Source organism: Mixophyes fleayi, chromosome 3 (genome assembly GCF_038048845.1).
Source record: "Mixophyes fleayi isolate aMixFle1 chromosome 3, aMixFle1.hap1, whole genome shotgun sequence".
In the NCBI taxonomy this organism is placed as follows: domain Eukaryota; kingdom Metazoa; phylum Chordata; class Amphibia; order Anura; family Limnodynastidae; genus Mixophyes; species Mixophyes fleayi.
The window spans coordinates 152,788,830-152,814,246 of NC_134404.1; the positions used below are offsets into that span (position 1 = coordinate 152,788,830).

The 25,417-nt window shown below is 40.8% G+C and overlaps 1 protein-coding gene across 2 annotated transcripts in view; it reads left to right on the plus strand.

Moving 5' to 3' along the window:
• The window catches only part of COL19A1 (collagen type XIX alpha 1 chain), a 603,039-nt gene that overhangs the window by 216,006 nt on the left and 361,616 nt on the right, over positions 1–25,417 (plus strand). For both annotated transcript variants that reach the window (XM_075202581.1, XM_075202582.1), the window contains exons 14-15: positions 6,160–6,213; positions 8,821–8,856. In XM_075202581.1, coding sequence (XP_075058682.1) covers positions 6,160–6,213; positions 8,821–8,856 — 90 coding nt within the window. The remainder of the gene's footprint in view (positions 1–6,159; positions 6,214–8,820; positions 8,857–25,417) is intronic.

Here is a 25,417-nt window from a genome sequence, read left to right on the forward strand (position 1 = left end):
AAACCAGCCGCAGCAAAGACAACTGATGAACTGCCCAGATTGCTGGTGGGTTTTATGTAAGGGACTCCCTTATGTGGAAATTCACTCAGTGATCAGCGACCCAACTTGGTTTAATCATTGAAAAGTAAATGTCTTTTTAATAAAATGCTAGAGAAAGAATAAGAAAAGATTATGAGAATAAGAAGCTAACTTTAGACTTAGAACTTCTTTCCTGTCTGTGGTCTGCTCTAAAAGTGACAGTCATGTCATTGCCTGTCTCTACCTGATCGGATAGCACAACAGACAAGCAATCGGTTGAGTGACAGTGGTTTTGCTGGCTGGGGCGAAAACTGAGAGAAGTATTTATGCTCACTTAATAACCATTCTGCTATCCAATCCCATCCATCCACCCTATCTCACTTGGAACAGTCCCTGTCACTATGGATAACTAGAACCTGACAATGCTTATCCCAGATTAAAATGCTAATGTCAATCAGCAGTTTTCACTTCTCTTTGGTGTGTGTGTATTGACCAGAATCTGGTGTGTATGTTTTGACAAACCTCACTTCTGGAGTGGAGCACAGACAAGATAAAACTGCTAGAGGTGGAATAGCCGTGGGTATAGCTCTTGGGATAAGCAAAGGAGATGAGCTAACGTGGTACACGCCAATCATACAGGGTGACTGGAACTGTGCAAAGTGATATAAATGGAATATTAGGATGTGGGGGGTCTACAAGTTAAAAAATGCAGTATTTTGTCCCCATACAGGTAACCCTGACTTGATGGAACCAATAGAAGTCTTATCTAAGGTTCTTTGCCCTGTGCATTTTAGAATTGTGAAAATGCTTTGAAACATGAGACATACAAAGCAGACAGCAGATTGGGCTTGTGCCATGTACATCTCTTTCTTCTGCCAAAACACATTATTCTCATTATTATTCTCATTATTATTCTCACTTGATTCTGCTTTTAGAAGGAAAACCACCACTATTTATATTAGTTATATGGCATTATATAAATTAATTTATTGAATTACTGATGTTATTTCAAAATAATAAGACGCCTTTGTCCAATATGGTATGTTCTATTTGAGATCTACAGTATATAATATGTATTCAGTTACATGTTTTGTGCCAATTGTATAATCTCTGATCGGTTTCGTTATCCCTGCTGTAACCTAACCCCAGTTTTATGAATGTTACAATGAAGTGTAACTGCTAACATTGATGTCATCTAATGTACTGTATAAAAACACAAGACTCCTAGTGTAAGGCAGTAACATCAGCTGGTTGCAGCTGCTGTCATGCAGTTGATAGGTTACATTTCACTTGCTGGTGTTACACTTATTATACAGCACCATAATAATGAGATGGGTATCAAGTGCTCATGACAAATTAGCAAAACTCTGCTTTCACAGTGTGAAAAAGGAAATGAAGTACATTATATCACCTTAAACAAAATATTATTCATAGAACATGTGATCCAGTACACATGGGGTTCGCACCTTGTCAAAGTTCCTAAAAACAGAAAGAAACATTCAGAAAGGTTGCACATTTTATGTTGTCCTTGTTCCAGCTAATTTTATATATATGGTATAACTAATAAATTATTTCTATCCTCTGTATGTGCTAATCGGTAGATATTTCCAGTATAGTAATTTATCTATGGCAGGGAAAAAGCTAGAGAAAAGCAGTATACATAGATTCTGTGTTGTTTTCAAGTTTGAAATACAGTCAAGTCCATAAATATTGGGACATCAACACAATTCCCATATTTTGGACTCTATACATCACCACAATGGATTTGAAATGAAACTAACAAGATGTGTTTTAACTGCAGACTTTCAGCTTTAATTTGAGGGTATTTACATCCAAATCAGGTGAACAGTGTAGGAATTACAACGGTTTCTATATGTGCCTCTCACTTTTTAAGGGACCAAAAGTAATGGGACAATCGACTCAAAAGCTATTTCATGGACATGTGTGGGCTATTCCCTCATTATTTCATCATCAATTAAGCAGGTAAAAGGTCTGGAGTTGCTTTTAGATGTGACATTTTCATTTGTAATCTGTTGCTGTCGACTCTCAATATGAGATCCAAAGAGCTGTCACTATCAGTGAAGCAAGCCCTCATTAGGCTGAAAAATCAAAACAAACCCATCAGAGAGATAGCAAAAACATTAGGTGTGGCTAAATCAACTGTTTGGAACATTCTTAAAAAGAAAGAACGCACCGGAGAGCTCACCAACACCAAAAGACCCGGAAGACCACGGAAAACAACTGTGGTGGATGACAGAAGAATATTTTCCCTGGTGAAGAAAAACCCCTTCACAACAATTGGCCAAATCAAGAACACTCTCCAGGAGGTAGGTGTATATGTGTCAAAGTCAACAATCAAGAGAAGACTTCACAAGAGTTAATATAGAGGGTTCACCACAAGATGTAAACCATTTGTGAGCCACAAAAACAGGAAGACCAGATTAGAGTTTGGTAAACAACATCTAAAAAAGCCATTACAGTTCTGGAACAACATCCTATGGACAGATGAGACAAAGATCAACTTGTACCAGAATGATGGGAAGAGAAGAGTATGGAGAAGGAAAGGAACTGCTCATGATCCAAAACATACCACTTCATCAGTGAAGCATGGTGGTGGTAGTGTCATGGTGTGGGCATGTATGGCTGCCAATGGAACTGGTTCTCTTGTATTTATTGATGATGTGACTGCTGACAAAAGCAGCAGGATGAATTCTGAAGTGTTTCGGCAATATTATCTGCTCATATTTAGTCAAATGCTTCAGAACACATTGGTCGGCGCTTCACAGTGCAGATGGACAATGACCCGAAGCATACTGCAAAAGCAACCAAAGAGTTTTTTAAGGCTAACAAGTGGAATGTTATGCAATGGCCAAGTCAATCACCTGACCTAAATCTGATTGAGCATGCATTTCACTTGATGAAGACAAAACTGAAGGGAAAATGCCCCAAGAACAAGCAGGAACTGAAGACATTTGCAGTAGAGGCCTGGCAGAGCATCACCAGGGAGGAAACCCAGCGTCTGGTGATGTCTATGCGTTCCAGACTTCAGCTTCTAATTGACTGCAAAGGATTTGCAACAAAGTATTAAAAAGTGAAAGTTTGATGTAGGATTGTTTAGTTTGTCCCATTACTTTTGGTCCCTTAAAAAGTGGGAGGCACATATAGAAACTGTTGTAATTCCTACACTGTTCACCTGATTTGGATGTAAATTCCCTCAAATTAAAGCTGAAAGTCTGCAGTTAAAGCACATCTTGTTTGTTTCATTTCAAATCCATTGTGGTGGTATATAGAGTCCAAAATATTAGAATTGTGTTGATGTCCCAATATTTATGGACTGTATCATGGGCAAATCATCAGGACTACATACAGAGGGGCCCATGTAGAACCGCTTGTAAGTCCGAAACGGAAGATCAAAATGCGCAGTAAAAAGGAGCATATCTCGGTCTGTATCAGACTGAGACATATCTTCCTGTTTCAGCACTATGCATGTAGAGAGGTAGAAAGAGGGAGGGAAGGGTGGGCTAGTGAAGCCCAAGCACAGTATCTTCATCAGCGAGCGGGACCCCCCCCCTAAAAAAAAAATAATAATGAAAAAGTAATATAAAAATCTAGCACAAGTGCTGCCAGCCTAGGCTGGTATTTGCAAAATTAGGGGAATGAAAAGCGTTGAGTACCCCTGAAATGGCCAAAACTAGCACCAGGTTTCCTTGCCATAATACCAGCCAGCCCTAGGCTGATCAACACGGGGCTGAATTGTGGGCTCCCCGCTATGGCAAAGCAGCCCCGAGCTGATAGCACTAGGGCTATTCCCACTCACCTGGTGTGGTGGGCGCGGGATAATCAAGTAAAAGAAAGGGTTAATATTCTATTTTGTCCATGGTGCACTATAGGTCCCAGCATGCCCAGGCTGCTAAGTGTTTGGACATACTGGCACTTGTAGTATGACAAACGCCAGCATGCCCATGGCTGTCAAGAAATGCTTGCACAAACCAACTACAAGTACCTGCATGTCCTTTCTTACTATAGGCCCCTCAGGGATTTGTACTGAACTAGAGAAAATTGTAAATAAAAACACACAGACCAATTAAAATCATCCCCACACAACCGTGTTGACCCTTTTTGTTTCCTTACCTAATCAGAAGGTTGACACCAGGAGCATTGGCATTCTTCATCCTCAAACAATCTTGGCAAAATAAAAAAACATTATAGACATCACATAAATAGCTCCATCAAGAGCTCCCCCCGCAAATAAGCTCTTGGAGGCTAAACAGTAATATTTATAACCAGGAAATTTTCCATATCCCAAACCTCAGAGCATAGGATTAGGTAAAGAAATAAGAAAGAGAAAGGTATATTTGACATAAAGACTTTTAATTAAAAGCTGAAATATCTATGGCTGTGAAGATTAATGACTAAAGAAATTCTGAAAGATACTGGGTAAGGTGTGCAGCCAAAATCCGTAGCTAATACTGAACATTTTTAAAGAATGGTAGTTAATTCGTCATTCTTTGTATTATTAATTATCAGCTTCTCAAATTAAGTTGAGATTTTATTATATATGTATTATGTTTGCCATTTTTAAAAATGTTAAGACATTTATGCAAAGCTTTTTCACATTATATGCTCTACCACATTGCAAGATAAGATATGTTGCTACAATTAATTTTGTATTATCTTGTTTGTTACATATATATAATTAATCAAGTGTAACTAACCGTTTAAGTTCTGACATAATACAGAGTCTGAAGCTAATTGGCGGTAGTGTGTTTCTTACCTGGTTTCAAGTTACTTTAGAAGCTTTCATTTTGACATTACAATAGAAGAAATTAAAGCAAATTAGTAAGCATTGTCTAATACTAAGTTAAAAATTAGGGTACAGTGGATTTTTATATATATGAACATACAGGGCCTGAGTCAGCAAGGTGCGTATCTGACTTTTTTTAGCAGAATCGTACGCAGAACCGGCTGATTTTTTGTTAAATAAGACATACTACAGTCTACGTTTTAGAGGAATGAACGGGTGGGGATTGGGTGGATGAACGTAGGCAATGTACAATAAGGCCGATCCCATGCAGGGAACGTCCAAGTCAGCATCCAGCTGAAAAGTGCGCTGGTTTCACCCATATCTCGAGCACCAGCAAGGGGTCTAGTTTAAATGCATGCGCCAGGTCTGTTGGCATTACAGCCCTAGACAGTTGTAAAAATTAGGGGACGAGGCATGGGGCCCCTCGGTTTTACTCCAACCAGCACTAGGCAAGCCAGCCAGGGCTATTGGCACTATAGAAGGTGAACCCACAGCAGGGGGACCACTAACATGATGCCAACCAGCCCCAGGCTGTTCAGCACGGCGCTAGATCACCTATGGAATTGGAGCCCGCCAAAAAAAGAAAAGTGCACCCCCCCAAGGGTACTCAGCCCTGTGCTAAAAGCACTAGGGCTCTTCCCACACCCTGGGCATAGGAAGTGTGTGGAGTTATTCTACTACCTGCAGAGATGTGCCCTAAGAATCTTATTACTGCAATCTTCACAATACTAGATAATTATTTGTTACCATTACCTTAAAAAATACTGATTTGACAATTTTGACTGTTGTGAACATTCCCAATCCCTGATCAAGCACTCCTTGTAAATGAATCTACAAATGTCACTAATGTTACAAATAAAACAAACACATGAAAAAAAAAACATACTTTTAAGTGTTGGTATATGAACAAGGGAACTTAAATTTCCAATTTACCTCATGAAGCATTTTGTGAGCTTGTTAAAGGCCAACTAACAGCTAAATCAGAACTATTTATTCCTCCACTAATTTAATTCAAGTGGGTATTTAAAATCTCATAACTCTAAATGATGCTTCTTCCAGATGGTAAATTAATGTAATTTTAGCAAGAAGAGAAGTTGCACAGATATTTAGTATTTAGAACACTCGCTGATTTAATGCTCTGCACCCACCAATGCACAGATGTTGCTTATCATTTTAGTGCCAGCCTGTCTCTATATTTCCACTTACTGTGATCTTTAGAATGAAGATTGGAGAGTACTGAACATCTAAGTTGTTTTCATTATTATCACTATGTTAATAATTCAACAGCAATACACATAGTTTTCAATTATAAATATGTACTCTTTTATTCTGCACAGGGTTTGGATGGTAAACCAGGCTTTGCAGGTCCAACAGGCCCCAAGGGAGAAAAGGTAGAATATTTTTTATATAAAATTTCAGTTGCAAAGAAAATAATTGTTCATGTAAAATGTAATCATTGTTTCAAGGATTCTCATTTCTGAACAATATAATTGTATCTGAAACAATGTGTCTGCACTTTACACAGTTCACTAAATGTTAACAATGTGTGATATTGGTATCCTTCTGGAATGGAATGAAAAGAAATATTGAGTTTTTTGTCACTTTATCATTTGCAATTAAAGCAGAAATGCTACATGAACAATTTTTCAACATGCAAACTAGAATATGAATATTGCTGTATTTTACAAGAGCAGCAAACTCAGATTCAACTTGTTTAAATTATGTATACATGCCATACATGTATATAATTGATGATTGTTTTGCTGCAGTATTACTGCACAGTTGACATTGTCTTCATTTTATTGCTGCTGTAAGAAAATGTAAGTAGACTTTTTATGAAATGTTAACAGCTATACCATACATCATTTTGTAAGTTGTAATTTGCAGGGCTTTATCTCTACTTTTTGTATAAATTAAAACATAAATATCTAATGCAGAAAAGTCTTATCCTTCTGATGCAGAGCTTAAACCTAGGCAACCGTCTTCCTGATGTACGGGATATGATAACTCAATACTTTCGCCCACGGTCTAGTAACTAGCCTAACACAGCCCAGCCTGGAGTGCTGTTGGGCCAGGGGATAAATAATCAAGTGTTCCGCTACCTATGGTGATGCTCTAGCCCCCTCTGATATTTAAGGGACTGTGGAGGGCACTTGGAGATGCTTAGCTTGCACTTTTGGTGCAGATGGTAGTGGTGCAACGTAATGAGCCCAACCCAGTGATTAAGGCACCAACTGAAGTTTGGTAGGTTGCTGAGGGGGAATCCTAGCTAATTCCTTGGTGCAGTAATAGGAAGCACAAAAATAGCCCCCAACCTAATTATTGGCGTTGTACCCTTGAAATCATTGTGGGGTTAAAAATAAGAAAAGCCATTCTTAATATTTTATTATATATACCTCTTAATTCATAGTATAGGAAGACCAAAGCAATAGGTTGGGGCCACTAGGTTTTTCCACCAAGGCCACCACTGCCCCAGGGGGACCTAGGTGTGATCTGCAGCACTAGAATTGTGACATGTTTAGCATTCTGCTTCCCAGTGGGAGGGTGTTCTGATTAATATTCTCGCCCAGGTAATTTTATTGTTGTGTTAATGTGGTGGTGGCTAATTATTTTCGCACTCCTTATCATATCTTAAATTTCCTTTTCACTTCTATTATTTAATTACTTGCTGTCCAACTTCTGGAGCTACACTTCATATTGCAGACACCAATGTAGGATATTTTCCTTAGTAACTCTGCTTTCTGAAGCTACACAACAAGGTTTAAACTTATAATGCATGGCCAGCCAGCACTGTTTTTGACCTCCTTATTTAACTACAACATGGTGTGACACACTATGAGCAGCAATCTGTTTACCAATTATTAGTAAGAGGACTATTTAACATAGACAAAAAGTTTTTCTAGTGTTCTAAAATGCTAAGTTTAATTATATGTAACCTAACACTGCATTCCAATATATTTTGATGATAGCTTTTCATAGGGTAAATGATAACTATGTATGAATTTGGTTAGAGCCCAATTAGTTCATGTCCTACAGTAAATCCTTGGTTAATAAATATGCATAACATATGTGTTAATGGGTTTATGTGCATACTGTATTTAAAGCTTTATGTATATTTTTTAAATCCAGAATGGTAAGTGCCCAAAAATTACTTTTAAAATAACATGCTTTAAAAAGCTCTGTGGTTTACATTACATTGCATTGACAGATGCACATGGGAATGGCATCAAAAATGTGCAAGTCTTGCAACTTGCATATTTACTAAACACATGTTTTTATGCATCTACCAAAGTACTCTAAGGGGGGTATTCAATTGTTAGCGAGATCCCCGGAAAAACGAGCGCTCGAAAAATATTACCGTTAGTACGGTAATATGCGCGTAAATACCATTAATACGGTAGTTTACTCGCTGAATTTCATCTCGCAGCTCAGGGAGCTGCGAGATGAAATTCAGCGAGTAATTACCGTATTAATGCTAATATTTTTCGAGCGCTCGTTTTCCGGGGATCTCGCTAACAATTGAATACCCCCCCCTAAGGGGCATATTCCATTGACGGTGGGATCGCCGAAAATCCCGCGCTCCAAAAATATTACCGTTATTACGGTAATCCTGCACGAGAAAACCGTTAATACGGTAATTTACTCGCTGGATTTCAGCTCGCAGCTCAGGGAGCTGCGAGCTAAAATCCAGCGAGATATTACCGTATTAATGGTAATATTTTTGGAGCGCGGGCTTTTCGGCGATCCCGCCGTCAATTGAATATGCCCCTTAGAGACACTTAAATTCCTTATTATTTAATGTATGGACACTGGAATTCCCTATTGCATGAAATGTTTGAAAAAGTCACTATTTTAATAGATGTCTCTATTCCTTTTTGTGAACATTTATAGGAAGTGCAAGTAAAATTACCTAGAAGTACATGACAAACTCTTGAAAATGTACCCTTTATTTCTGGAAACTGTAGTAGTAACTGCAATGGGTTATTGTTATTCCTTAGGGCGAAATTGGACCACCTGGGCCAGCAACATTGCCTGTAAGTATATCTGATAATTATTTATGCCAATTATTATTATTTTTAATTTACAAGGCACCACAAGATTTCCGCATTGCTGTACGGGGCACAAACAATAAAACAGTACAAGGTAATACAGTACAGAACAATAAATAAGTAACACTAGAACTTTAGTAGCTCTAAGCACAGCTAATTAGAGAGGCTGGAAAGGTGAGGGTGAGCGGGGTATATTCAGCACAAGCTGGAAACCTGTTCCCAAGAGTGTGGGCGCTGGTAAGAGGTTAATAGCCAGTGAAAAGGTGCTAAGATATGCAGGAGTGGAGTCAGTGGGCAGAAAGCCCAAGGAGGAGGTGGGCAGAGTAGTTGGTGAGCAAAGTTATAAGTGGTGGCAACAGGATGTAAGAAGACCTTACAACCTAAAGAGGAGGTCAGACAAACAGATGACACAAGGAGTTAAATGGGGACAGGAGCGAAAGGAATGAGAGGGAGAAAAGGAGGATGGGAATGAAAGGGTGAGAGGAAGAGGTAACCGACTTGAAATAGTTAAGCGGAAGACTGATAGGCTTTTAAGAATAAGTGGCTTTTCCAATCCTGTATGAAGCTGTACAGTTTGGGGGATAGTCTGATAGAGGGAGGTTGTTCCAATGGAGGGGGCAGCATGGGAGATCTTTTGGATATTTGAGTGAGATGTGGTTATCAAAGGAAAGGAGAGGTGCCGGTCATTGGCCGATTGCAGAGGAATGGATGGAGTGTGTATGGAGATGAGGTTGGAGATGTAGGGAGCAGTGGAGTTGGCAAGGCCTTTGTATGTGAGTGTGAGGAGCTTGAAAAGGATACTATAGGGAAAGGGGAGCTATTGTAAGGCTTGGTAGCGTGGGGACACAGATGTGGAACTGTGAAAAAGGAAGCAAGGTCTAGCAGCATCATTGAGTATAGGCTGAAGAGGAACGAGATTGGAGAGGGGGAGTCCAATAAGGAAAAGGTTACAGTAGTCCAGATGAGAGAAGATCAGTGAGTGGATAAGATATTTGGTGGCATCCTGGGAGAAGAAGGGCTGGATGCAAGCAGTGTTGCATAGCTGGAATCGGCAGACTTTAGCAAGAGATTGAATGTGGGGGGAGGTGCAAAGGAGAGAGAGGAGTAGAGAATGACACCCAGGCAGTGAGGTTGGGGAACAGATGAGAGAGGTATTATGAACAGTGATAGGGAGGTCAGAGGGAGAGGAGACTCCAGATCAGGCCTGTCCAACCTGCGGCCCTCCAGGTGTTGTGAAACTACAAGCCCCAGCACGCTTTGCCAGTACATAACCTGTTGATAGCTGGAAGGGCATGCTGGGACTTGTAGTTTCACAACACCTGGAGGGCCGCAGGTTGGACAGGCCTGCTCTAGATGAAGGGAAGACAATTAGGTTGGGTTTGGCTATGTTGAGTTTAAGAAATCTAGGGTACACCCAGGAGAAGATTGCAGAGAGGCAAGAGGGCACCCAAGAAAGGAGGGAGGGTGAAAGATCAGGAGATGATTTGAGTGTCATCAGCGTGGAGGTGGTACTGGAGGCTGAAAGAGCTGATGAGTTCACCTAGGGAGCAGGTGCATAAAGAAAAGAGCAAAGGGCCAAGAACAGAGCCCTGTGGGACCCCTATAAGAGAGGGAGGAACCAGAGAAGGAAACGGAGAAGGAGAAGGACCTGTTAGCAATGTAGGCGGTGAAACATGAAAGGACGGTGCAAGAGTGACAAAAGGAGTGAAGAATGTGAAGGAGGAAAGGGTTGTTCACAGTCTTCAAGGTCGCACAGGGGTCCCAGGAGCCTAAGTAGGAAGAAATGGTCTCTAGATTTGTCCTAGAGAAGATCGTTGATGACTTTAGCCAGGGTAGTTTTAGTGGTGGAAGCCTGATTGGAGAGGTTAAAGGAGGGAATGGTCAGAAAGGTAAGTTGTGTGATGGTTGCAGACAAGCCTCTCAAGTATTTTGGAGACAAAGAGGAGAAAAGAAATGGGACCGTATTTAGACAATGAGGTGGGGTTAAGATTAGGTTTTTTTCTAGAATGGGTGAGCTGAGAGCATGTTTAAAGGATAAGGAAAAGATGCCATTAAAGAGGGACAGATTAAAGAGGTGATCAAGGTGGGGAGCAGGTGTTGGGGAGAGGAAGTGAAAAAGGTGAGAGGAGATGGGATCAAGGGGGCAGGTTGAAAGGGGAGAGGATGGTATGAGAGAGTGGACTTCCTCGCCCAAAGTAGGGCGAAAGGAGTACAGATATGAGCTGGACACTCATTTACATACATTTGGTTCAGACTATATCAGTATTGTCGGGTATCTACTGAATACAGACATTAATAAGTGTGGTAGTGTGATTTACCATGTTACATAGAATCCCAAATTTTATTTAACATTTATCCGAACATTTTATGATGATTATCAATTATCTATTCCCATTTTGGTTAGAATTGTAGCAAACTTCACTTTTGTTGATCTTGATGTGTTTATATTAATAAAGTGTATTTTTATTATACTTTTATCATATTTCACTGTGTTGGTATAATATCATTGAACGTTTGGCCAACCTCAGTGCTATTTTTTTCTCTCTATTATTTCAGTTTTTGCTTTTGCAAAGTGTGGACACACATTTCCTGTTCAGCAATGAGTTTAGTCTAATCTTTTAACTATTTGTCAGGAATTTTGTAGCTTATGTCAAAGTTACTTTGCTTTTTTAGTGTTTTATTCTATTGTTAATATTGAGACCGTGTGCGCAATGAGGAGCTTGTTTCATATATGCCAACTTAGACATTATTTAAATGAGATGTTGGTTAAGACATAAGTTCCTATGACACTGAGCTTGGGCTTGCTCATAGTTAATGCGATGTAAGCTGCCAGAGTGATGATGCTTCTCAGAGGCTCAGTAAGCATGATCCTGCCAGCACATGGAATGTTCACACTACTGATTACCCATGAATTTTCATAGCTGCCCTGAAGATGGCTTACTTCTTGCATGCATGTAAAAAAGGTGAATAAGGAAGAAACTGTAAATCTTTAGAACAGTAATAATAAACATTGCTTTATCTAGCAAAACAAACCTTATTCTCATGACTCATTGCTTCATAATCACTCTACTAATCTTCAGTGACTGTCCCTAGTATCCTCCTCCCCATCAGTTTTCGCTCCTCTAGCCATGTAGCTAAGGATGAGGAAGCTTTTCTTTTTTGTTCTTCAAATTTGAACCTAGATCCTCAAAGCTCCCAATAACGACTCTTCCTCCTTAGCCCCTACTGTTAGCAACATAAATATTCAGTATCTCTCTCACACAGTCCACTGATATTGTAAGTTCTGCCAAATAGCCAAATAAGCATGCATCTTACAGGAAAATTTCTTGACCGTACCTTTTCATGAGAACACTGCTATGTCTATGTCCCCTCACTGGCCCCCATATTGCATCAACATTTGGATTAAACCGGACACTCTTATTTTTTTCTATACACCGGCATTTCTCCAAATTCACCAGTTGGAGCACTTCTTTTTTCTTCCTTTAATAGATCTTTCCTATTCTTCTGACATGGGGTTTTCACAGCCCACTGTTACAGAACATCATATTTTTGGGCTTTCATGATAAACCACTATCATGGTTTTCACTCTATCATTCTTAAAAATCATCCAATGTCTCCTCCACCTCCAGTCATTGAGCAATAATCTTGTTTGAATCTAATGTTTGAAAGGAAAGATCTTTAACCGTGTGTTTTTTTCCTTTAAAACAGATAAAAGGAAATAAGACCACATTTCACCTAATCCCTTTATGCTGTTGCCATCCAATACTATGTAGCAATAGCTTAATTATGTCTTATCGGGGCATTTTCAGTTGGCTGCGTTACTGTAAAAAGTAACGCGGCTTGCGCACTATTACCGTTATTACGGTACCTTTAATGCCGACTTTCTGCTCGCAGCTCAGGGAGCTGCGAGCTGAAATCCGGGTTAGAATTACCGTAATACTTTTAACGTTGCGTTACTTTTGCAAGTAACGTGGCTAATTGAATATGCCCCATCGTGTCATGTAATGCATCTGTAAAAGAGGATACCAAAAACCTAAAATGAAAAGGGACAATATTTCCCACCTTTTCCATTCAACATATTCAGAAGCTTTTGTGACCGCTTTAGAAAAAGGAACAGCATATACCAAATAAAAGCTTCTCCATATAATGCAGTGGCATTTACTCTCAGGGCTAGATTTACTAAGCTGCGGGTTTGAAAAAGTGGGGATGTTGCCTATAGCAACCAATCAGATTCTAGCTTTCATTTATTTAGTACCTTCTACAAAATGACAGCTAGAATCTGATTGGTTGCTATAGGCAACATCCCCACTTTTTCAAACCAGCAGCTTAGTAAATCTAGCCCTAAGTCTTTAATAGACATATATTTCAAAGAAAGCATACAAATTCACTCATGGAAGAAGTTGTCCAGAGAGACCCATGAAAGAAATTCAGGTTCATGAGGCATAATTTTCAACACAAATGTCCTTTTTGAATTCAGAGAAATGTTTGCTGTATTAAATATTGGAAACAAAGACAATCTGTATTCTGGAACACCATGTTGCTTACTGAATTATTTTCCAAAGATAATAATAATATAGTAACTATAATAACTCAAGCACAGTTATTAAATAATATATTTAGCAAAGAAGGTATGTCACCTCATAAGCAAAATCACTGGGTGTGGGTTGTGTGATTTGTAACTAAATATATTTAAATAAAATAATGCTGTTGTTGTTTTTTCTTTTGTACATGTCATACCTACATATCCACCAGTCCTATTTTCTCTGAACATTTTTGTCACTCTTATCCATACTTACCTACTTTCTTCAGCTCTCTTCCGGGAGCCAGCCAGTGGAGGGGGGCGTGAGGGGGCGGGGCGGCCAAAATCGCGTCATTTAGGCCCCGCCCCCTGTGACGTCATGACGCAAATTGCGTCATTTGACAGCGGGGGGCGGGGCTAAACGCCGCGATTCATCGGGAATCGCGGCGTTTGGGATCTAATTCTGCCCACTTCACTAGGAAGTGGGCACTTCCTAGTGAAGTGGGCAGAATTCGGGAGATTGCCACACTCGCCCGGGAGTCCGGGAGACTCTCGCAAAATGCGGGAGTCTCCCGGACATTCCGGGAGAGTTGGCAAGTATGCTCTTATCATGTTGTTCATCAAACTACAAGTGGAGAAGTATTAGCCTGTTTATGAGAGCCTTATTTCCTTTCAGGTTTGCTATCCATGTGCCCAGCAGCTACCAAATCTTATCACATGAAGTTGCTGAAACTCTAAAAGGACAAACAAGCCAGACGGGTTTTCAGAAACCTGAAAAGATGGAGTAGTGCAATATCAATCAGATTAGGGTGTTAGAAGGCAGACAAATGCAGTATGAAATAGAAAAGGAGATTTAGACAAAATAGGGTTTTTGTATTCCTACCTAAAAAGCTATAAAATCATTATTGATTTTAACCTTTTAAAAAAAATCAGTAATATAGATTGAATTTATATCTATAGCTATATGATATACAAATGACTGATGAAAAGCACTACCACAAAATAACAGGAGTGGGTAGTATTGGTACCATGGCATAGCAGTAATACCATGTGATAGTCCAGCAGTAATCACAAACACATAAGAAAAATGTAACTCATTATATTTAATGCCCTTTGTAATTCTGAAAAAGTAATTACAATACTTAAAAAATGTATTATTTTATTTAATGTGTTTTGTTTGATTTTTAATCCTAAAAATAAAAAACACCCACGATAAAGAAATAAAAATGAGTATTAAAAGGACTGGGAAAACTGACAGCAAATCTTCCCCCCCTCTAGTCTTGAAAACCTAACCTAGAAAGACAAACAAATGAAGCTAAGTTATTTGTCCTTTCTAAATAAAAATATGGAGCAAAGATTAGTATAGAGAAGATTGTTACAGGCCTAAGAACGCAGTGAGGAATTAGATGGTATCCAAATTAAAGATACATGTCGCATACTGTTTAAAAAGTAACCCATACTGGACCTCAAAAGAACCAATAGGGTCATTCTGCATTAGATCACCCCCCAAAAAATGAAATGTCCACCACCCATCTCAGATTTTTACAAAACTATTTCTGCCAAATATCTCGATTGTCTGACCATTAGTTTCTGAAATATTGATTTTTTAGAGTGCCGTGCTAATTTTTTGTGGTAGTAATGTGTACCTTTGTTAAGCAACTATCAAAATTGAAATAGCTAATGTTGAATTTACCTGGTGTTTTACATTTTGTTCCAACAGCTTGCATTTTTGTTGTAACTCAAAACATAAGGCAAATACAGTAATTTGGTTTTGATATTTGGTTTTGGGAGGAAAAGTTTCCTTAGGGGGTCCAAATTTTGTGCCGATTCCTTAATAAATAGTTTAATACATTAAAACATCAATATTTCGGAAACTAATGGTCAGACAGTCGAGATGTTTGGCAGAAATAGTTTTTTTGTTATCCACTTTTAACTAAAACATTTTCGTTAAATTCTGAGATGGGTGGTGGACACACCTGGTTGAACAGATGTGCAATGACCCATTAGCAAGTAGACCATGCTCATCTCCAGTGACTTTCTGCACTCAGAAATGGGTTAACGTTGTTTGGAATAGAGCCAGAGGATTACATTGCATAAAGTAAATGGAAACCAGGTCAACTTGGAGCAGATGAGGTTAGAAAAGGAGTCTAACGTACCCCTGGTGTTCACCAGGGACCCCCGCAAGGAGGTTTGGACTTCGCAGCAGAGAGCACGCAGGTCGCGGTCCTATTAGCCAGTTACCAGTGTAGCGTAGAGAGGTCAGACGGTTCCGGGTCACAGCAATCAGGTATATAGGTACAAAAGGGAAATCCAGTAGAGTAGTCGCCAAGCCAAAGTCACGGTACAGAATGGGTCACACAGAGAAAGAGGATGGTCGCCAAGCCGGGTCACAACGATAAACAGGAAGCAGGATAGCAGGATACTCAGGGAAAAACAACGGAGTGTGGAAGCCAGGAACACTGGTGGTGAACCTGTTACTCTGGCACCCTAATGGCGCCAGAGGCAGGTTTAAATAGAATCCAGACTGAGGTGATTGGTGGAGAGCGGAGGCGGCAGCGGAAACGGAAGCAGCGTCCCGCTGAACGGGACTGAGACCAGGCCGCATGCGCCCGCTAACCGGAAGTCCGCGGCAGCCGACGGGGAGATCAGACGTCCGTTCCCTGTCTGACAGGGAATCAGCGGGGACGGCGTCTGACAGTACCCCCTCCCCTCCTCCCTCTCAGCGAAGGATTGCCTTTCCTCAGAAATTTTGCAAGGAGACGAGGAGCATGAAGGTCGGCTTCCGAGACCCACGATCTCTCCTCCGGACCGTAACCTTTCCAGTGTACTATATACTGAGGTTTGCGCTGGAAGAAACGTCTCTTCAGAATCCTCTCGATCTCGAATTCTTCAGAGAACCTGCTCCTCCTCCACCTATTAAAACATCTTTAGGGGATGAATTCGAGATCGAGAGGATTCTAAAGAGACGTTTCTTCCAGCGCAAACCTCAGTATCTAGTACACTGGAAAGGTTACGGTCCGGAGGAGAGATCGTGGGTCTCGGAAGCCGACCTTCATGCTCCTCGTCTCCTTGCAAAATTTCTGAGGAAAGGCAATCCTTCTCTGAGAGGGAGGAGGGGAGGGGGTACTGTCAGACGCCGTTCCCCGTCTGACAGGGAATCAGCGGGGACGGCGTCTGACAGTACCCCCTCCCCTCCTCCCTCTCAGAGAAGGATTGCCTTTCCTCAGAAATTTTGCAAGGAGACGAGGAGCATGAAGGTCGGCTTCCGAGACCCACGATCTCTCCTCCGGACCGTAACCTTTCCAGTGTACTAGATACTGAGGTTTGCGCTGGAAGAAATGTCTCTTCAGAATCCTCTCGATCTCGAATTCATCCCCTAAATATGTTTTAATAGGTGGAGGAGGAGCAGGTTCTCTGAAGAATTCGTTGAGAATCAGTGGTTTCAGCAATGAAATATGAAATGTGTTATGGATTCTAAGAGACGGAGGTAATGCAAGTTTGAAGGAAACAGGATTGATGACTTGTGCTATGGAAAAGGGACCAATAAACTTAGGAGGAAGTATTTTCGAGAGACATTGATTGAAGCATGAGGAACCCCAGGAGGTAACTTGAGCGTGAGCCCAATCAAATTGTGGTGAATGTTCTCTGAGCCATGGTAGCCCTAAAATGATGGAGTTAACGGACTGTTTGATAACCAGGAACTGAATCCACTCTTGATGGAGAACCCCTACCTGCAACTGAACTGGAGCAGTAGTGTCAGTGATGGAACCGTTGCTGACTCGGTTACCGTCAACTGCAGTAAGAACCAGAGGTTGCGGCAATGGAGTGCAGGGTATGTGAAGCTTCGACACCAGAGTGGCAGAGATGAAGTTTCCTGCAGATCAGGAATCCACAAAAGCAGAACAACTTAGGGAAGAGTCCGAAAATTTGAGGGTGACAGGCATCAGAAAACTGTTATCTTTGGAAGGAGAGGGAGAATGGAGACATGAACCTAGAACAACCTCCCTGGTGTTGCCTAGGCGGTGAAGTTTTCCGGCCTCTTGGGACAAGAAGATAGCAGATGGCCGGATTCTCCACAGTACAGACACAGACGATTCTTGATCCTGCGTTCCCTCTCATCCTGTGACAGGCGAGAGCGTCCAATTTGCATCGGCTCTTCTGCCGGGAGAGCTGGGGATTGAAAACGAGGAGCCAAACGTACAGTGCGACAACCTTGGACCCTCTCCTGAGAACGCTCTTGAAGGCAAATGTCTACCTTGACACACAGAGAGACCAAGTCGTCAAGCTTGGACGGAAGCTCTTGCGAAGCTAGTGCGTCCTTGATAGGATCTGACAGGCCTTGCCAATAGGTGGCGGAGAGAGCTTCATCATTCCAGCCTAATTCTGAGGCTAAGGTACGAAACTGCACAGCGTATTGACCTGCAGTTAAGGAACCTTGGCGAAGAGCTAACAAACTGGATGCAGCCGAAGACACACGACCAGGTTCATCAAATACCCTCCGGAAGTTCTCAATGAAAGTATCAGAATGAAGGAGGGATCCATCTCTTCATTCCCACAGTGGCGAGGCCCAAGCTAGGGCTTGTCCCGTCAGGAGGGAAATAATGTAGGCTACCTTAGCTCTCTCAGATGCGAAGTTTTCTGGTGAAAGTTCAAACTGGATGGAACACTGATTCAGAAATCCACGGCATCCTTTGGGATTACCGTCGTATTTCTCTGGGGTTGGAATCCGTAGAGTTCTAGAGGTAGCAAGTACTGCGCTTGGTGGTGCAGCGGCCAGAGCAGGATCAGGAGCGGGAGCTGCTGCCTGAGAAGTGCTCAGTGCATCCAAGTGGGAAATCACTCCTTGTAAACACTGCAAGAGTTGTGCTTGGTTGGCCTCCTGGCGTTCTACCCGTACTCCTAAATGGATGAGGAGGTCTCGGGATGAGGGTTCTCCGGTACCGTCAGTCATGGCCAGAGTAAACTGTCACGCTGTAGGCCTATGAAGGCTGAAGATAACTAGACACTAACCGGTATTAACGCAACTGGTCAAACAGGCGCGGAGTCTAATGTATCCCTGGTGTTCACCAGAGACCCCCGCAAGGAGGTTTGGACTTCACAGCAGAGAGCACACAGGTCGCGGTCCTATTAGCCAGTTACCAGTGTAGCGTAGAGAGGTCAGACGGTTCCGGGTCACAGCAATCAGGTATATAGGTACAAAAGGGAAATCCAGTAGAGTAGTCGCCAAGCCAAAGTCACGGTACAGAATGGGTCACACAGAGAAAGAGGATGGTCGCCAAGCCGTGTCACAACGATAAACAGGAAGCAGGATACTCAGGGAAAAACAAGGGAGTGTGGAAGCCAGGAACACTGGTGGTGAACCTGCTACTCTGGCACCCTAATGGCGCCAGAGGCAGGTTTAAATAGAATCCAGACTGAGGTGATTGGTGGAGAGCGGAGGCGGCAGCGGAAACAGAAGCAGCATCCCGTTGCCTAGCAATGGGACTGAGACCAGGGCGCATGCGCCCGCTAACTGGAAGTCCGCGGCAGCCGACGGGGAGATCAGACGTCCGTTCCCCGTCTGACAGGGAATCAGCAGGGACGGCGTCTGACACTCTCTCTCTCCCCCTCTAGGTATCTCTCTCTCTTTCTCCCTCTAGGTATCTCTCTCTCTCTCTCTTTCCCCCTCTAGGTATCTCTCTCTCTTTCCCCCTCTAGGTATCTTTCCCTCTCCCTCTCTAGGTAGATCTCTCTCTCTCCCCCCTCCAGGTACATATCTCTCTCTCCCCCCTCTAGGTATATCTCTTTCCCCCTCTAGGTATCTTTCTCTCTCTCCTCCTCTAGGTATCTCTATTTCTCTCCCCCTCTAGGTATCTCTCTCTCCCTCTCTCTCCCCCCTCTCTAGGTCTCCCTCCCCCTCTCTATGTATCTCTCCTCTAGGTATCTCCTCTCTTCCTCTAGTAGCTCTCTTTCTTCCCCCTCCTCCAGGTATCTCTCTCTCTCTCTACCGTCTAGGTATATCTCCCTCCCCCTTCTAGGTGTCTCTCTTTCTTTCTCTCCCCCCTCTAGGTGTCTCTTTCTCTCTCTTCCCCCTGTAGGTATCTTTCTCCCTCCTCTAGGTAACTGTCCCTGTCCCTCTCTCCCTCCTCTGTTATTGGCAGGAAACCTGTTATCAGGGCACTTGTGCTGTTATATGTGATAGGTGTCAGTGGCATTGTTGGTAGATGTTAAACCACAAAAAGCTTTTAGACTTTACCAATTTGTTATTTTTGTTTGAACTTTGTTAGAACTTGTTGTAGCAGATGATATATACATATATACAGTTGCTCACTGTTGATACTGACTGCAACAGACAGGCAGTATAACAAGTTTATGTAGTTAATGTACTTAGCTCTGTTATTGTACATTTATATATGCAGATGGTAGTAAGCTTATATTGTGGATAATGTCATAGAACATGTTGCTTATATATATTTTTTTGTATCCGGTCACTTTATATCTATATATAAGTAAGAGAACACAAAAAGGATGCAGTTCCAGTTATCACATGTTTACAGTTCAACTATCACTGGAAAAACCAACTGAAAGACTAACTTCCTGTCTGTGCATGCTCAGTAGAGCAATGCGGAAGGCTGGAGGCTGCCCACTTCCTGTCTTCACTAGATCATAGGGGACACCACTATCAAAATGGGAGATGGAGCTTAGTGCTCCATATTAACACCCCCTGTCGCTTAGCAATGTCTCCTGTTACAAGAAAAAAATTACTTTACCAAACATATCTTGTGATAAAGTCTCTTTCCTATAACATGATAACGGATTAGTCAAAAAAAATATTAACAAATGAGATTTATCAACATTAATTATCTATTCATTCCATTCGACATCTCAACAAGAATATGTTTAACAAGTGTGATGCCATTCCTATCATTAATATATCTGCGGCATTATCCTCACTTGGCACGTGACTCACACTGGTGTTGATAGTCTTATCTTGACAAAAAAAGATCTAACTTGATTGTTGGCAAACTGACTTACACAGCTTACTGCATGTGTTATGTCAGGACGTGTTCCAACACTAGCATACATCAAGCTTCCAACAGCGCTTTGATAGGGGACCTGTTTCATCCCCTCCATCTCCTTGCTGTTTATTGTTGACATTTCTATAGTCAATTTTAACCTTTTTACTATAGGAGTATTCACTGGTTTTGCGTCAGGAATACCATATTTTGTAAGTATTGTCTCAATGTAGGCCTGTTGATCAATTGTAACAGTAATTCTCATACCTAATAATTTGATTTTGCTTCCAGAATGTTCTGTGGTTTACAGTAGGCTACGTTGGCGAATTCCTCGTAATATCTTCTATGGGGAACACCTCTGTTACTTCTCACAGAACCTCTACTTTCTGATTTGGATATCTGTAATCAAACTTTCAGGTTCAGACATGCTTTTCGTTGCCTGTACATCCAGTGTTATATATATATATATATATATATCTTTGTTGTGGTTGTTGATTTTCCATCATTTTACTAGTTGGTGTCTCTTCATGAAACACTACATCTTTTGACTTTATGAGCAATTTGTTTTGTAATGTCCCAAAGTCTATTTCCTTTCTTTCTTGACAGTATACAAGCATGATACATTCTACTGACTCTGGATCTAATGTTTGTCTCTTTTCTTTGGGAATTTGTGCATACACTTCAGACGAATACACAGAAATAACTGATACTTGACTTTCTCCCAGACCACGCCTCTAGAGGCGTTTTGCCTTTTACAGCTACTGTGGGTGAAAATTTTTTAGGTAAATTGCAGTGGACACTGCTTCTGCTCAAAACAAAAACTTTTATCTAAGCCATGATATTTCAACAATTGTGCGGTTTGCATGCTTGCACACACCACTTTGTTCTGGTGTGTAAGCAATTATTTGGTGTTGTATGCCAATTTTATTTTTAAGAATTCAGCTAACGTCTTGTTTCATATTTACCACCATTGTCAGATGTTAAGACTTCATTTTAGACCTGTCAGAATCTCTGCTAGGTTCTTATATTCCTCCATTTTATTTGCAACTTCACTTTTAGATTTAATACACATGTGCCATCCTTATGACATCTGTTACTGGAAGATTCTTGCTGAGAACTGAACTTCCTGTCTGTGCATGCTTAGTAGAGCGATGCCGATGGCTGGAGGCTTCCTGTCTTCACTAAACAACAGGGGACACCAAGATGGGAGATGAAGCGTAGTGCTCCATATTAACATATGTTTTTCTCTCTCCTTACTCTATGTATCTCTCTCTCTCCTTCCTCTATGTATCTCTCACTCACCCTCCTCTATGTATCTCTCTCTCTCTCCTTCCTCTATGTATCTCTCTCTCACCCTCCTCTATGTATCTCTTTCTCTCTCTCCTTACTCTATGTATCTTTCTCTCTCTCTCCTTACTCTATGTATATTTCTCTCTCTCTCTCTCCTTACTCTATGTATCTCTCTCTCTCTCTCTCTCTCTCTTTACTCTATGTATCTCTCTCTCCTTACTCTATGTATCTCTCTCTCTCTCTCCTTACTCTATGTATCTTTCTCTCTCTCTCCTTACTCTATGTATATTTCTCTCTCTCTCTCCCCTTACTCTATGTATCTCTCTCTCCTTACTCTATGTATCTCTCTCTCTTCTTACTCTATGTATCTCTCTCTCCTTACTCTATGTATCTCTCTCTCTCCTTACTCTATGTATCTCTCTCTCTCCTTACTCTATGTATCTCTCTCTCCTTACTCTATGTATCTCTCTCTCTCTCTCTCTCTCTCTCTCTCTCTCTCTCTCTCCTTACTCTATGTATCTCTCTCTCTCTCTCTCTCTCTCTCTCTCTCTCTCTCTCTCTCTCTCTCTCTCTCTCTCCCTCCTCTATGTATATCTCTCTTTCTCTCTCCCTCCTCTATGTATATCTCTCTTTCTCTCTCCCTCCTCTATGTATATCTCTCTTTCTCTCTCCTTACTCTATGTATATCTTTCTCTCTCCTTACTCTATGTATATCTTTCTCTCTCCCTCCTCTATGTATATCTCTCTTTCTCTCTCCCTCCTTTATGTATATCTCTCTTTCTCTCTCCCTCCTCTATGTATATCTCTCTTTCTATCTCCCTCCTCTTTGTATATATCTTTCTCTCTCCCTCCTCTATGTATTTCTCTCTTTCTCTCTCCTTACTCTATGTATATCTCTCTTTCTCTCTCCTTACTCTATGTATATCTCTCTTTCTCTCTCCCTCCTCTATGTATCTCTTTCTCTTTCCCTCCTCTATGTATCTCTTTCTCTCTCCTTACTCTATGTATATCTCTCTTTTTCTCTCCTTACTCTATGTATATCTCTCTTTCTCTCTCCTTACTCTATGTATCTCTTTCTCTCTCCTTACTCTATGTATATCTCTCTTTCTCTCTCCCTCCTCTATGTATCTCCTTCTCTCTCCCTCCTCTATGTATCTCTTTATCTCTCCCTCCTCTATGTATCTCTTTCTCTCTCCCTCCTCTATGTATCTCTTTCTCTCTTCTTACTCTATGTATATCTCTCTTTCTCTCTCCTTACTCTATGATATCTCTCTTTCTCTCTCCCTCCTCTATGTATCTCTTTCTCTTTCCCTCCTCTATGTATCTCTTTCTCTCTCCTTACTCTATGTATATCTCTCTTTCTCTCTCCTTACTCTATGTATATCTCTCTTTCTCTCTCCTTACTCTATGTATCTCTTTCTCTCTCCTTACTCTATGTATATCTCTCTTTCTCTCTCCTTACTCTATGTATATCTCTCTTTCTCTCTCCCTCCTCTATGTATCTCTTTCTCTCTCCCTCCTCTATGTATCTCTTTCTCTCTCCCTCCTCTATGTATATCTCTCTTTCTCTCTCCCTCCTCTATGTATCTCTCTCTTTCTCTCTCCCTCCTCTATGTTTCTCTTTCTCTCTCCCTCCTCTATGTATCTCTTTCTCTCTCCCTCCTCTATGTATATCTCTTTCTCTCTCCCTCCTCTATGTATATCTCTTTCTCTCTCCTAACTCTATGTATATCTCTTTCTCTCTCCTTACTCTATGTATATCTCTTTCTCTCTCCCTCCTCTATGTATCTCTCTCTTTCTCTCTCCTTACTCTATGGATCTCTCTTTCTCTCTCCCTCCTCTATGTATCTCTCTCTATCTCCCTCTCTCTCTTTTTCTCCCCTCCATCTATATATCTATCTTCATTCTGTTTATATATCTATATCTTCCCTCTGTCTATATATCTATCGCCCCCAATTATCTATATTTCTCTCCTCCATGTATCTTTCTATATCTCAGCATGTAAGCTGTTTTATACACCAGACATAACAAACACATTGTATACATTGTTTTGTAATTTTTGGTTGCAATTTTTTTGAAAACAATATAGCTGTGAGTTCCGAGTGAACAGATGATGCCATACATTTCAAATGTACATATACAAATAGTTTTGTGGAATGAACTACAGGAAAATTGCAGTGGATGAAGTGGAAATTTAGAATTGGTGGTATGGAAATTATAAGTGAATAGAATTTGATGGTTTTACAATGAAATCAGTAGGAGAAGTAGCAGTTATGGGTTACCACCATATATCAGCCCAGTTCAACCACTGGAAAATGCCTTCTATCATTGTATTGGTTGATTGGGATAACATGAAATATATAACAGGTTACCCAGGAGAATGTTTGAGGGTTTATTTTGTAAGTGTATTTCACAGTTTTCTTTTTGCATTTTGGTTAAAAAGAAACTAGATGGCTGTGGATCCAGAACTTAATACATCATGGTTAATTTGTGCAACAGATGTGACAACATAAAATCCCATCTGACACCTCTACATCTGTTTTTCGACCTTTGCGCGTTTAGCACAATCCATCATTTGGTACTTTCCATCTAAAGATTTCCTGATACATCTTATCCATGTTAAATAACATCTGTAATTATTTTTTTTTTTAACTATACTTTTTTTTTTTAAACTCTAAAGTCTAATGCTCTATTGACTTTTGTATGTGTTAATTTGCTGATATCCCTAATTAATGATTTTCCTTATAGAAATCTAATTGGTCTATAATGTAGGCCCTTGTTGAAAATCTCTGTCCACACAATTTTCTTCAGAGAATAATCTCCAACAATCCCGGAGTTAATTAAGGCAAAGATTGCATGGGCTCAATGCACAGACCTGCCACAGAGTTTTAATTGCTCTACAGGGACAGATCAAACTACTCATTATTCAGATAATGCTTTAGAGATGCTGTTGCATCTGATTCTTTATTTTGGTTCAGGAAGACAGGTGAGGAAAGAATACAGCACAATGGGACATTACAAAGGTGAACAAGGAAAGGAATAACTTTTAAATCAGAATGTTGTTTTCGGGCTTGAGAAAACACGCATCCATTATTTATCACTCCATGGGGGTATTGAATTCTCATATTACACATGCTACACGTCACTATTCACTGTTTCCCCCTCTGTCCAGCTAATTCATTTTACATCAGTTGTTTATCACTGCTAGAGGTCAATAACATTTTCTAAGAAAACAACATTTTTTGTCTGGAAACATAATCGTACTAATAATGGACAGTGAAATTGGTACTATGCGCATGATATGATATATATTTGAAATAATCTGACAGGGGCGAGATTGCAGTACATGTAAACCTTACCTACCATGGGTACATAGCTTAAATCATTACGTTGTGCTACCATGAATGCCATAGTGACTTGGTGCTATCTAGCTGGTCACCTGTAGACTACATCTGGTGCAATGCTGCTACCTAACCACCACACTGGCAGTTTTGTCTTCACTTTCCCCTGTCTTCACTTTCCTGGATGGAATACTTCATCTCTACAAGCTTTCCATACTATCAGAGATATGTACTGTAGCATTCATGTAGTCAGAGAGATGCTTGTAACTGCAGAGTGTTCAACCTGCCTACTTATATGTAGAGACTACTGACCACCACTGAGACAGGAGAAAAAAAATATATACAATGAGGAATGCTTGTAAAAGAAACACAATTAACAAATTAGGAATAGGTGGATTTTC